Genomic DNA, 14,088 nt, shown 5'->3' on the forward strand with positions numbered 1-14,088 from the left:
GTGATATGTGTTGTAGTCTCCTGGCTAGTATTTTGCTTAGTGAATTCTACCAAACACTTAAGAAACAATTAATCCCAATACTATATAAACTATTTCAATAAATAGGTAAAGAAGGAGTCCTACCAAATTCCTTTTATGACACAGATAGGGTTTTGAGACTTAAACCAGGGAAAGCAAAACCAGAGAAGGAAAAGTATAGACTGATTTCCCTAATGAATATCAATGCAAAAAATTTAAATAAAATGCCAGCAAGGAGATTACAGTAATGTGTCACAAAGATCATACACTGTCACCAGGTGGGATTTATACTGGGAATACAGGGCTGGTTCAATATTAGCAAAACTATTGACATAAATTGACTATATCAATAATGAAAACAACAAAAATCATATGATTATATCGATAAATGCAGAAAAAACCTTTGACGTAATGTAATACCCACTCCTATTTAAAACAGTAGAAAGCACAGGAATCAATCTTTCTTAAAACAAGTAGTGTCTTTCTAAAACCAAGACCAAGCATTACCTCTAATGACGATAAATTTGAAGGCTTTTCACACAATAAAAACAGATCTATACAACTGGAAAAATATTAACTACTCATGGGTAAGCTGAGCCAATATAAACAAATGCCAATTCTACCCAAGTTAATTTATTTGTCTAGTGCCTTACTAATTAAAGTACCAAATAATTATTTTATAGAACTAGAAAATTCATCTGGAAAAACAAAGGGTCGAGAATGTCAAGGGGATAAATGAAAAAAAAAATGTTAAGGAAGGTAGATCAGCAGTTCCAGATTTCAAACTATAGTTTGAAATATATAGTTTGTAATATATTATAAAATGGTAATCATGGAAATAATCTGGTGCTGGTTAAAAGAGAGTGATAGATCAGTGGAATAGATTAGGTACACAAGTGACCATAGACACCTAGTACTTTATAGACCTGAAACTTTGGAGGTAAGAATTCACCATTTGACAAAAACTGCCAAGAAAGCTAGAAAGCAAGTCATCAGGAACTAGGCATAGACCAACATCTCATACAATATACCATGATTTACATGGTATATATGATTTTATATATATATATGTATAGTATATATGTATACATGATTTAGACATAAGGGGTAATCTAATAAGTAAATTAGGAGAATATGGAAAAATGCATCTGTCAGATTTATGGATAAGGGAAGAGTTTATGATCAAATAAGGGACAGAAAAGATTTGGTGTTGTCATTCAGTTGTTTTCAGTTTTGTCCAACCCCTCATGACCCTGTTTGGGGTTTTCTTGGCAATACTGGAATAGTTTGCCATTTCCTTCTCCAGATCGTTTTATAGATGAGAAAACTGAGGCAAACAGGGTTAAATGGCTTGCCAAGGGTCACATAGCTAATATGTGTCTGAGACCAGCTTTGAATTCATGAAAATGAGTCTTTCTGACTTCAAGTCCAACACACTATCCACTGTGCTGGTAGAGTACTGAACTAGTCTAACTATTCTGTAGAACAATTTGGAGTTACCCCTAAAGGGCTATAAAACTGTACATACCCTTTGACTCAGCAATACACATTAATAGATCTTTGTCCCAGAGAGATACAAGAAAAGGGAAAAGACCCTATTGGCACAAAAATATTTATAGCAGCTCTTTTCATGGTGGCAAAGAATTGAAAATCAAGGGGATGCCCATTAACTGGAGAATGGCTGAACAAGTTGTAGTATGTGATTGCGACAGAGTACTGTTGTGCAACAAGAAATGATGAGGGGGATGCACTGTCTTATATGAACTCAAGCAAAACGAAGTGGGCAGAATCAGGAGAACACTGCTCACATTAACAGCAATGTTGGTCAACTGTGAAAGACTTAGCTGCACTGATGAAAACAATGATCCAAGACAATTCCAAAGGACCCATGATAAACGATGCTATCCACCTCCAGGGGGAGAACTGATGAGCTCTGAATGCAGTGAAACATACTCTTTTCTCCAATTTATTTTTATTGTTTTTTTTATGTTTTTCTTTGCAACATGGTAAGAAGTTTTATATAACTTCACATGTATGATTGATATAAAATTGTTTGCCTTCTCAAAGTGTGGGACAGGTAGGAGAGAGGGAACATGGGACTCAAAATTTTAAAAAATGAGTTAAAATGTTTTTATATGTAATTGGGAAATATTTAACGAAATAAATAAAAATAATTTTTAAAAAATTTTAATTTTTTTAAAACAAGCTCATGGACCCCAGGTTAAGAATCTCTGTTCTAGATGGTCTCTAAGGTTCTTTCCAGCTCAAAATCTATAATAACTATGTCATGCTTGGTCATCCAATTACAGACTAAACAAGTGGGTAAAGTCGATTAAGAATTGGGTACCATAGCTCTCCAAACTGGGGGATGCAAGCAATCTCAGATTCTAGGAAAAGGTAAAAAATCATAGGTCTTAAATGGGGATCTACTGGCCAGTGAAGGTCACCAAGGTCTTTGGATCAGTGCCTGGCACATAATAGAGATATTTAATAGATGCATGTTGCTCTCTAATTGTTAGATAAGATGGCATGAAGGCCCTGAGGCTAAAAGACAGTATTCTCTGAAACCAGGCCCAAGAAGTGCTGAAATCCTAGGGAAACTGGCCAAGATCAACAATGCCAAAGGATCCTGGGTTTGCACTGGTAGAATTCCTACTGGAATTAGCAGAAAGGACAGTGAATTCAGGCAAGTGTAGGGGGCCTTTTATAATTTGTTCACAACACAGGTCAGAATTGTTTTAAAGAAGCCTCTTGAGTGATCAATCTGTGTTGAAGCAAAGATAGGGGAGGGTAGAAAAGAGAGCCTGCCAGAAGACAGGGGCTGAATAAGAGTTATGTGGAAGGAGGAGAGTTTTGGATCTGGGCCAATCGGATCCATCTCCCAAGAAGTAAGGATACCATGGCAACAGCTGGAGGAGAAGCATATCTTCCTTGTTTGTCTCAGTCACACTTGGCAATTCCCCAAGAAATAGCATCTCTCAAGAGAGGGGTGCCTTTTAAACTGTGTCCTGACATGGGATTCAGTAACTGAATGTGGGGATCTTGAAAAATTGGGCAATAGTAAAAGGTTTCTGAATGTGCAATGATCAGAAATTAATTCAGAATCAAATGTTTAATGAATCTGGGTTGTCTCTGGTAGCACTTGCCCATGTTGCACCATGCAGCTTCACTGCAGCCTTGGTTCTGAACACGCAACATGTGCACTTTGCATACAATGCTGACAAATGCCACCAGAAACACCTCAGCTAAGATTTGAGACGATTATATGTTATGGATTGCAGTGTTTTTTACTGTACATGCAAAATCATTAAACGAATTTTGGCTTGGGATTAGGACAGAATTTTCAACAATTTCTGAAATGGCCTTAAACATACTTCTGCCATTTTATATTATGTATTTATGCGAAGCAGCATACTCAGCCCTGGCAGTTATATAATCAGAGTATCGATCAACTGAAAAACATGGCAGATGCTCTGCATCCTGCTGCATCAAATATTCTGCTACGATTTAATTCTTTATGTAAAAATGAATAAGTATATCCATCTCATTAGTATGCAAATTTGCTTATTTTTGATAAGTGGTAAAAATATGTGTATAACAAAGAATTGTTTTAAAATGAATTTCTTTACAATTTATTATCAGTTTGATTTCTATATCTATTTTATATATCTATATACCTGGGGTTGTGTAAAAATTCCACAGGTGAAAAAAGGTCACAAGTGGAAAAAGTTTAAGAAGCCCTGTATTTGAGCAGGGACCTTGTCTTATCTAAACCTTGCATCAGGTCTGCTGCTACATGCACGATGCATACAGCAAGTGCTTGGTAAATATTTGTGAACTGGATTGGACTGATGTGTTTCCCCAGAAATTACTCATTTTCCTTAAGTGGTTAATGAATCTTTCCAGGTACCCTGACAAAAATTTCAGATACCATATATAGGCTCTGCTAACAGGACTCATTATAATCTATGTGTGACTGATTGTGTGTGTCAATCACTTTCAGTCTCTTCTTAAAAGCCCTTTTAAAATTCCAGTTTTTTTAAATGTTCTAAATGTAATATTCCCAAATAAAAGCACTTTTACAAAGACGTTTCTGAGGATGACCAGTTGCATCAAATGGCAGTTTGTAAAAGTTTAGCATTGCTATGAGCAAACTTGGCTGTTAAGGAAGATATTATTGTATTTAAATGGCAAGTGACATCTGGCAGAACAGAGAGTAGCTAAAACAGGGAATCTTAACAATTTTTGTGCCAAGGACTCCTTTGGAAATCTGGTGAAGCCAACAGATACCTTTTCAGAATTATGTTTTTAAGTACATGAAATAAAAAAAAATAGAATTACAAAGGAAATAGATTATATTGAAATGCAGTTATCAAAAATTCATTGATTTTTTTTAAAGTTCATGAACCCCACATTAAAACTCCCAAGCTAGAGTTTAAGAGAGAATTATGGCCAGGTAGATAGATATGACATTTGTCTCTATAGAAGCTATCTTTGAACAGTTGAAAGCTGATGAAATCCTTAAGGGAGATAGCATAGAGTGAAGAAGACCCAGGACAGAGCCTTGGGAGATGCTCTCACTTAGCAGAGGAGTAAAAGATAAGGATCCACCAAAGGGTATTGAGAAGGAATGATCAGATAAAGAAGAGGAGAACCAAGGGAAAGTAGTGTTATGGAACCCAAGGAAGGTGGAGAGTGTGTGGGAGGAGAGGGTAACAGTATCAAAAGTTGCAGAAAGATCAGGCAGAGTAAGGACTGAGAAAAGGCCATTTAATTTAGCATCTAAGGCATCATTAGTCATCTTGGAGGACACTTTCCATGGAGTGAAGGGAAGAGATTTTCCAAAGCCAGAATGTGAGGATTAAAAAGCTAGTAAAAAGTAAGAAAATGGGGGCAAAGATTATGGATGAATCTTTCAACGGTTTGGCTACATAAGAGAGAAGACATATAACACAATAGATTGAAAGGATGGCGAGCTGAATTGAGGGTTTTTTAAGGATGGGGAAAACCTTGTACATGGCAGGGAAAAAGCAAGCAGATAAGGTAAGGATGAAGATTAGAAAAGAGAAGGAATGATGTAAGAGGACAAGTTTCCAAAAGAAACAGGAGATATGGAATTAAGAATACAGTGGAAGAGTTGGGTTTGGCAACCATAAGGGTAGCCTCTTCAACAGAAAATGAGATAAAGGAGGAGAGAATGGAATTGAGGAATAAACTTCAAACTTTGTGGCCTGAAAAACTCATGAGGAGCCTAAACCAGATGTGTTCAGTCATGTCCTACTTTCCTGTGACCCTATTTGGGGTTTTCTTGGCAGAGATACTGGAGTGGTTTGCCATTTCCTGTTCCAGCTAATTTTACAGCTGAGGAAATTGAGGCAAAAGTGTTAAATGACTTGCCCAGGGTCGCAAAGCTAATAAGGATCTGAGGCTAGATTTGAATTCAGGAAGATGAGCCTTCCTGACACGAGGCTCAGTGTTCTATCCATTGTACCACCTATCTGCCTGGCATAGATAATGTTAATTTGTGGTTTTCTAAGTCAGCTTGCAGCCTGCAGGGGTTCATTTCTATTTGATTTGGATACCACTGGCCTGAGGTATAGAATAGGGAAGAAGGAACTCACTAATCTCAATTGCCTCAGCTAATTAAGAAGCAAATTCCTCTGCTAAAAGAATAGAGGGAGGAGATGATGTTTGGAGCTTTAAAGAGAGAGGAGAAGGCTTGGAATAGTTAGGAAGAAAAAAAGGCTTGCTTTATAGCATTTAGGGTCTGATTGAGATTAATTAACAAAAACTGGAGTAAGCCTAGGCCAGGGGTGGGGAACCTGTGGCCTCGAGGCCACATGTAGCACAAGTCCTCAAGTGTGCCCCATTTGGGTTCAAAAGGCCTCACTTGAGGATCTAGAGGATCACATGTGGTCTCAAGGTCACAGGTTCCCCACTCCTGATGGTTGTTTAACTTTCTCTGGGAGCATTTCAGCACCACATTACTAGAAATGGAGAAGACAGATAACTGGATTTGGGCAAGGTAAGACTGGCAGTAGAGGGAAGGGGGCAATAGTTTCGAGGTCATTGGTCATATAAGGTTGAAATGGCCAAAGGAAAAATCAAGAATGTGAAGGGCAGAAAAGAGGGGCAGCATAAAGGTGATGGATAGAAGAAGAGGGAAAAGGACTGAAATTCATGGGGAACATGAAGAATAGACTTAGGAAGTATAAGCAGAGGGAGAGATTGAAGGATGAAAGGTGATGGTCATTGAGAATTCTAGATCCTGGAGGTGGGATAGTTACAGGTGATAGGAGTGACCCATCCCTGTTGGGAGTCTGGAGTGAAGAGGATGGTCCTAGAAATAAATGCAGAAGGTGAACGAAGAAGGCACTCATTCCCTAAGGATGAGGACTGACTTTTAGATACTATTTATGATTTACAACCATTCTGTGAGGTTGGTAATACATATGCTACTATTCCCATTTTGTAAATATGGAGACTCAGAGGGGACTCTGAGTTGGGTTCTTTCCACTAAACCATTCTGTTGGCCATCTATTGCCACCTGGCTATGCCTCACCTCTACTTCTAAAAACAATTTTTAAAAAATACAACAATAATAGCAATTTAATGATGCTCAGCATGGAATGTCTAGAAATACTCACTGTATCCCATTAATGTGAATGCTCCTCCCAGCATGATGACAGTCTGCAGAGCATCTGTGTAGATCACGGCTGCCAGGCCACCTGAAGGGAAGACAAAAAGAATGAGGACAGAGTGGGAGGGATTTACTCTGAGCCATGCTTAGGTATTAAAATATATATTCCAAGCATAAGCATCCCAACATAATCAATTTAGGCAAAATGCTACCTAGCATTGACATTGACTTAGGGGGGAATGTAAGGACTGGACCAATTGATTTGTTATGCTTGAAGGGGCTGGTTGCTGGGTGGAGTAGAAGAATGGGATCCGAGTGCAGTACAGTGATGCTTTCTATCCTCTCATAACCTTGGAACCATCTTTGACTCTTCCCTCTTCCTCATTCCTCACATTTAATCTGATTCTAAAGCTTATCAATTCAACCTCTAAAATGCCCCTTATAGTCATTCTTTCCTTTTCACTACTACTCTAATTAAGGTGCTAATTCAGGACCTTATCTCTTGCCAGAGCCTTCTAATTGATCTCCTTGCAGTTTATAACTTCTTTAATCCATCCTTCACATTGCTTGCTGCTTGAGTAACCTTCCTAATGCACTGCCTCCATCACATAACTCCTCTACTCAGTGGTTCCCTATTGCTAGGTCCAATATTAAATAAGAGGAGATTGGGTTGAGTCACATTTGGGGAAACTGAGCAGTCTAGTTCCCAAATTTTCACTGTGCCTTAAGTTTATCTTTTTGATACCAAAATTATCCTTATCAGACTATGCAGCTGTGAAATATCAAACAATAAAAATCTTAGAAGAATCACAGACTCAAAAGGCAATGACAGGACATATGGTAGCTATTACTAAGATGAAAAAAGATGTAAGTAGGTCATATGGTGACAGTAAAAGATAATATATGGATCACCAATATGTTGAACTTGTGAAGCATTAAAATAACCAAATGAAAGCCCCAGTACATTGGACTCTCCAGCAGAGAATTTATGGGAAGGATGGAAAGAAGGGAGATTGGAAGGGAGAGAGAGGGAGGGAGGGAAGGGGAAAGGGAAAGAGAGAGAGACAAAGGAAGAAGGAGGAGAAGGAAAAAAGAATACAAGGAAAGAAGAGAGGAAGGGAAGACAGAAAAGAAAGAATGGAAGGAAGAAATGAATAGAAGGCAGAGAGAAGAGAAAATGAGAGGGGAAAAGAGGGAGCAAATGAAAGAGGAGAGAGAAAAAAGAGAGAGAAAGAGAAAAAGAAAGAGAAAGAAGGAAAGAGGGAGGGAGAGAGAGAGGGAGGAGAGAAGATATAATTTTTTAAAATATTAATTAATTTTTAGTTTTCAGCATTCGCTTCCATAAGATTTTGAATTCCAAATTTTTCCCCCTCTCTTCCCTCCCCCATGGCATGTAATCTTATATAGGCTCTACATATACATTCTTATTAAACATATTTTCACATTAGTCATGTTGTAAAGAAGAATTAAAATCAATGGGAAGAACCACAAGAAGAAATGAAAGAGAGACAGAGACAAAAAGACAGAGAGAGACAGAGAGAGAAAACAAATAGTACACTTTGATCTGCATTCAGACTCCATAGTTCTTTTTCTGGTTGTGGAAGCATTTTCCATCATGACTCTTTTGGAGTTGTCTTAGATCCTTACATTTCTGAGAAGAGCCAAGTCTATAAAAGTTAGTCATCTCACAATGTTGCTGTTACTGTGTACAAGGTTCTCCTGGTTCTACTCACTTCATTCAGCATGAGTTCATGAAAGTCTTTCCAGGTTTTGAAGCAAAGATTTATTAAGTGCCTACTTTGTGCCAGGCACTCTGCTAAGTGCTTTATAAATACTACCTCTTGGGGTGGAGCCAAGATGACAGAGTAGAAGCATGAACCTGCTAGATCTCTCCCCTAGACCCCTCAAAAAACCTGTAAAAATGTCGCTAAACAAATTCTAGAGCAGCAGAAGCCACAAAATGACACACTGAAACAAATTTCCAGCCCAAGACAATCTGGAAAGTTGACAGGAAAGGTCTATTGCACCAGGATGAAAGTGGAATACAGTTCAGCACAGACACGGATGGAGCTGGAATAGGCCTATGGGACTGAATTGCTGGTGACAGCTGCAGTTTCCAGACTTCTCAAACCACAAACACCAGACAGCTTTGAAGGTCAGTGGGAAGGGTCTCTCACCTGGCTGAGAGGGGAGCATGGTCTGGCCACAGGGCTATGGTAGGTCCTGCTGAAGCAGAGGCTCCTTCTGAAGTCCCTCACTTAACAAAGAGCTCAAAAGTCAAGTAATTGACAGGAAAATAAGCAAAAGGGAGAAAAAGAAACAGACTACAGATTGTTATTTTCTTGTTGAAGAGGTATTTTCTCACACCATTGGTGATGAGGAAGATCAAAATATACAATCAGAGGAAGACAACAAAGTCAAAGCCCCTGCATCCAAAGCCTCCAAGAAAAATATGAATTGCTCTCAGGCCATAGAAGAGCTCAAAAAGAATTTTGAAAATCAAGTAAGAGAAGCAGAGGAAAAATTGGGAGAAGAAATGAGGGTGATGCAAGAAAATCATGAACAACGAGTCAACAGCTTGCTAAAGAAACCCCCAAAATTCTGAAGAAAACAACAACTTTAAAATTAGATTAACTCAAATGGCAAAAGAGGTCCAAAAAGCCTATGAAGAGAAAAAATGCCTTAAAAAGCAGAATGGGACAAATGGAAAAAGAGGTTCAAAAACTCACTGAAGAAAATAATTCCTTAAAAATTAGAATGGAGCAAATGGAAGCTAATGACTTTACAAGAAATCACGACATTATAAGATAAAACCAAAAGAATAAAAAAAACAGAAGACGAAGTGAAGTATCTCACTGGAAAAATGATGGACCTTGAAAATGGATCCAGGAGAGATATTTAAAAATTATTGGACTACCTGAAAGTCATGATCAAAAAAAGAACCTAGAAATCATCTTCCAAGAAATTATCAAGGAATACTGCCCTGATATTCTAGAACCAGAGGGTAAAATAGAAATGGAAAGAATCCAATGATCACCTTCTGAAAGATCCCAAAAGGAAAACTCCTAGGAATATTGTAGACAAATTCCAGAGCTCCCAGATCAAGGAGAAAATATTACAAGCAGCCAGAAAGAAATAGTTCAAATACTGTGGAAACACAATCAGTATAACACAAGATTTAGCAACTTCTACACTGAGGAATCAGAGGGCTTGAAATATGATATTTCAGAGGTCAAAGGAGATAGGATTAAAACCAAGAATCACCTACCTACCCAGCAAAATTGAGTATAATACTTTAGGGTAAAAGAATGGAGCTTCAATGAAATAGAGGACTTCCAAGCATTCTTGTTGAAAAGACCAGAGCAGAATAGAAAATTTGACTTTCAAATACAAATCAAGAGAAGCATGAAAAGGTAAACAAAAAAAGAGAAACCATAAGGGACTTATTAAAGTATAGCTGTTTATATTTCTACATGGAAAAATGACATTTGTAACTCATGAGACCTTTCTCAGTATCAGGAGAGTTGGAGGGAATATATATATATATATATATATATATATACACATATATATATATATATATATATATATATATATATATATATATATACACATATATATATATGTATATATATGTATATATATATATTCATGCATACATACATAGATACGATATCTAAAAAAGAAAATGAAGCGTTGAGAAGAATGTACCAAGAGAAAGAGAAAAGGAGAAGCAGAATGTAGTAAATCATTTCACATAAAAGAGGCAAGAAAGAGCTTTTACAATGGAGGGGAAGAAGGGGAAGGTGAGAGGGAATAAGTGAGCCTTCCTTTCATTGGATCTGACTTAAGGAGGGAATAACATACACACTCAATTGGGTATTGAAGTTTATCTTACCTACAGGAAAGCAAGGGGAAGGGGATAAGAGAAGGGGGATAATAGAAGGGATGACAGATTGGGGAAAGGGCTAATCAGAAGCAAACACTTTGGTAGAAGTACAGGTCAAAAGAGAGAATAGAATAAATAGAGGGCAGAACAGGATAGAGGGAAATATATTTAGTCTTCTCACAACATGACTGTTATGGGTGTTTTGCATGACTACACATGTATAACCTATATCAAATTGCTTGCCTTCTCAATGAGGGTGGGTGGGGAGGGGGAAGGGAGAGAATGTGGAACTCAAAGCTTTAAAAATCAATGTTAAAAATTGTTTTTACATGCAACCAGGAAATAAGATACAGAGGCAATGGGATATAGAAATCTATCTTGCCCTACAGGAAAATAGAAGGGAAGGGGATAAAGGGGGGAGGTGGTAGAAGAGAGGACAGATGGGAGGAAAGAATAATCAAAATACATTCTGTCCTGGGTTAGGGGAGAGAGGAGATGGGGAAAAAATTTTTTTAAAATATTACCTCATTTAATCCCCACAACAACCCTGGGAGGTAAGTGCTACTATTATCCCCATTTTACAGATAAGAAAACTAAAACCCAGAGGGTTAAATGAAATTTTTTTTTTTTAAAGTAGGGTGGAGTGGAAAGAACTCTAGATGGAGAGACCTAGGTTTGAATCCCAGCTCTACTATGTACTACTCTTGTGGCATTGGAAAAGTCACCTCAACTTTCTAGGTCTTGGTTTTTTCATCCATAAGGTGAGGGCATTGAATTAGATGACTGCTAAGGATTCATCCATCTCTAAATCCCATGACCCCAAAGTCAACTATTTCTTATTATACCAGGAAACAGGTGGGCAAATAAGTTGCTTCACTTATCTGAGTCTCATGTTCCTTCTCTGGAAAGGGACTATGATAAATAGCTTGAACATTTCTAGTGAATGGTATTGCACTTGCAATGTTGGGAAGGGACACTGATTACCCGTCAGACAACAGTGTTGGATGGAAGGGAGCAGAAGTTGTTTCTGGCTGAAATTGCTTGAGTAGGCCGTATAGCACCACATGAATTCCTAACCTGAGACTTCCCAGTGTCCTCGCCAGGGGTTTCAGCCATACCTGCCACTGTATACAGAGCTGTAATCGCCAGCAGTCCCACCACTGCAAGGTATAAATCCAGATGTAAGGATTGCTGGATAAAGATGGCTCCTGCATACATGTCCACCTGAGGAAATGAGTAAGATCACAGAGGTAGGGCAGGAGATCCATCTAGTCCAACTCCGTCATCTTACAGATGAGAAACCTAAGACTTAGAGAGAGGTTGACTTGCTCAGGGTGTCAGAGGTGAGATTGGAACTCAGGTCTTCCTAACATCAAGTCCAGTACTCTTTCCATTCTACCACTTTATACTTCCTACACAAGGGAGAAGCTTTTCCCTCCAGTGGTTTGTAAATTCCCATTTTCTTTCATCCCTTCCGTTGGGAGAACAAACAATTCATTATGATTGATAGCCAACATCTTCCTAGAGTTAAGGTTAGCACCCTCTCCCAGAGATCTCATCATTCTTCACGGATACCTGGATCCTGGGGTGGCTGAAATGAGTCCCATTGAGGAGCCCTTTCTTTGTCCCTTAGCATGTTTGATTGTCCAAAGGGTGCACATATGTGGGAGGGTAGTTATGGGGAGCAGGGAGCCTTGGCTTTCGATATTCTGATATCCAGTTCACATGACTTTACTAAGGTCACTCCTGGAGTACTGATTCAGAGTATGATCAGTCTAGGGAGCTGACCCTGGGAATGATGTAGCCCCTATGAGGAAACTAGGTCCAGCTGATTAAGTAACTCATGAGTATTCATTAAAATTTGCCTTTTACATTAAACCAATGAATAAGCCAGCTGTCCAGCTCCTCTGGGCTGCTTCCTGGAAAGAAAAGAATCCCTGTTACCACTTCCTCTCCCATTCTCTCTTCCTGTTCTTTATCTTCCCTATTCCTCTTTCCTCCTTTTTCTCCCCTTTTTCTTCCTTCCCTTCCTTTTCCTTTCCTCCCTACCTCTCTGTCCCCAACCCCACCTTCCTTTTCCTCTTCCTTTTTGAAATGTAGTTCCTAGTCCCAAATAGGAAAGAGCACTGCTCAGAAAAGAGGAGATGCCCATAGAGAGGTTACTGCTCTCCAAGGAGAGGAGGAGTGATTGAACTTGAACTTTAATCTAGTGATCATGTATTCCCCTGCACTAGTTGTAAATGATCCACACGTGGTCTTTGACAGTGACTTGGTCCTTGTTCTTGTAAAAATGACTGATAAGGAAAGGCTTTAGGAAAAGGTTCTTTGTGTTCTTACCGAGATTTTGGTGAAAATGTAGATGAACAAATAGAGAATAGCCAAGAACAAGGGAATCCGTTTGCCTCCAAATCTCTTTCGTAAGTACTCAGGCATAGTGGTGACCTGGGAGAGGAGGGAAGATAGATCTGGTATTATATGCTCCATGGTTCTTTGGCAATATAAAAGCTAACGTGTAACTCACTAAAGTGAGGGTCCACACTCCCAGAAGAGCTCTCTTGCTCCAAAGCATAGAATGCTGGTCTCCCAAGATCTCAGAAAGACAGTAGTAGTTTCCCTACTGCTATAGAACAGATAAGTGAGGAAATGGGAAAAATCAGAGGAACAAAGTAGCCCCTACTAGTTGTATCTCATGCTTGACCAGGCCGTGGGGTAAAATATTTAGGGAGAAATGAGGGAGGAGGTGGGTCCCCTAACTGGTACTTTTAAAAAAGGGTTGTAAATTTAGAGCTTAAGGGAACTTTAGAGACCATGGAATCCTATTCTCTTATTTTACAGATGAGGAAACTGAGGTAGGGAGACTGTGACATGCTCCATCACATAGCTAGTAAGTGTCTGAGGTGAGATTTGAATCCAAGTTTCCCTGAGTCCAGTACTATCCATTATACCACATTGTCTCTCAGATCAGAATCTTGTACATAAATAAGGGGGTGGAAAGACTAAGAAATACAAGGCACTTTCCCACCCTAAATTGTTGATCTTTGTTATTACACCAGTGTGGCTAATTCCCAGTGTGGAAATTCTTTCAATCAATGCCAATATGACCTATATGACTTAGTAAATAAATCCCAGAGAATTTCCTCAAAGAAGTCAAGTCAACAAACATTTACATGCATCTACTATGTGCTAGGCATTATGCTAAGTACTGGGGCTACAAAGAAAGACAAAGAACCTGCTCTGAATGAGCCTAATGGGGAAGACATGTAACCCAACTGTACAAATAAGATTTAGACAGGATAAATTGGAGATAATCGAAGAGGGAAGGTACCAGCATTGAGGAGGATTGGGAAAGGTTTCTTATAGAAGATGAGATTTCAAGGAATCAAGGGAAACTAGGAGGTGGTGATGAGGTGGGAGAGAGTTCAAGTATGGGGGCAGTCACTGAAAATGTGAATGAAGATTTGTGAGGTGAAGATGCTTATATTCTTGCTGTCATCATCATAAAATGCATCAATAACTGGGGAAAATGTGATTTCCTTGATAA

At 38.7% G+C, this 14,088-nt stretch overlaps 1 protein-coding gene across 1 annotated transcript in view; it reads right to left on the reverse strand.

Annotated features, from left to right (window-relative positions):
• SLC5A11 (solute carrier family 5 member 11) overlaps positions 1 to 14,088 on the reverse strand; it is a 47,162-nt gene that overhangs the window by 17,374 nt on the left and 15,700 nt on the right. Inside the window, exons 6-8 of the mRNA XM_072603959.1 lie at positions 12,885 to 12,989; positions 11,666 to 11,771; positions 6,666 to 6,746 (exon numbers count right to left, since the gene is read on the reverse strand). Of these exons, the coding sequence (XP_072460060.1) occupies positions 6,666 to 6,746; positions 11,666 to 11,771; positions 12,885 to 12,989 (292 nt within the window). The remainder of the gene's footprint in view (positions 1 to 6,665; positions 6,747 to 11,665; positions 11,772 to 12,884; positions 12,990 to 14,088) is intronic.

The sequence above is a fragment of the Notamacropus eugenii genome, chromosome 1 (genome assembly GCF_028372415.1).
Source record: "Notamacropus eugenii isolate mMacEug1 chromosome 1, mMacEug1.pri_v2, whole genome shotgun sequence".
Lineage (NCBI taxonomy): Eukaryota > Metazoa > Chordata > Mammalia > Diprotodontia > Macropodidae > Notamacropus > Notamacropus eugenii.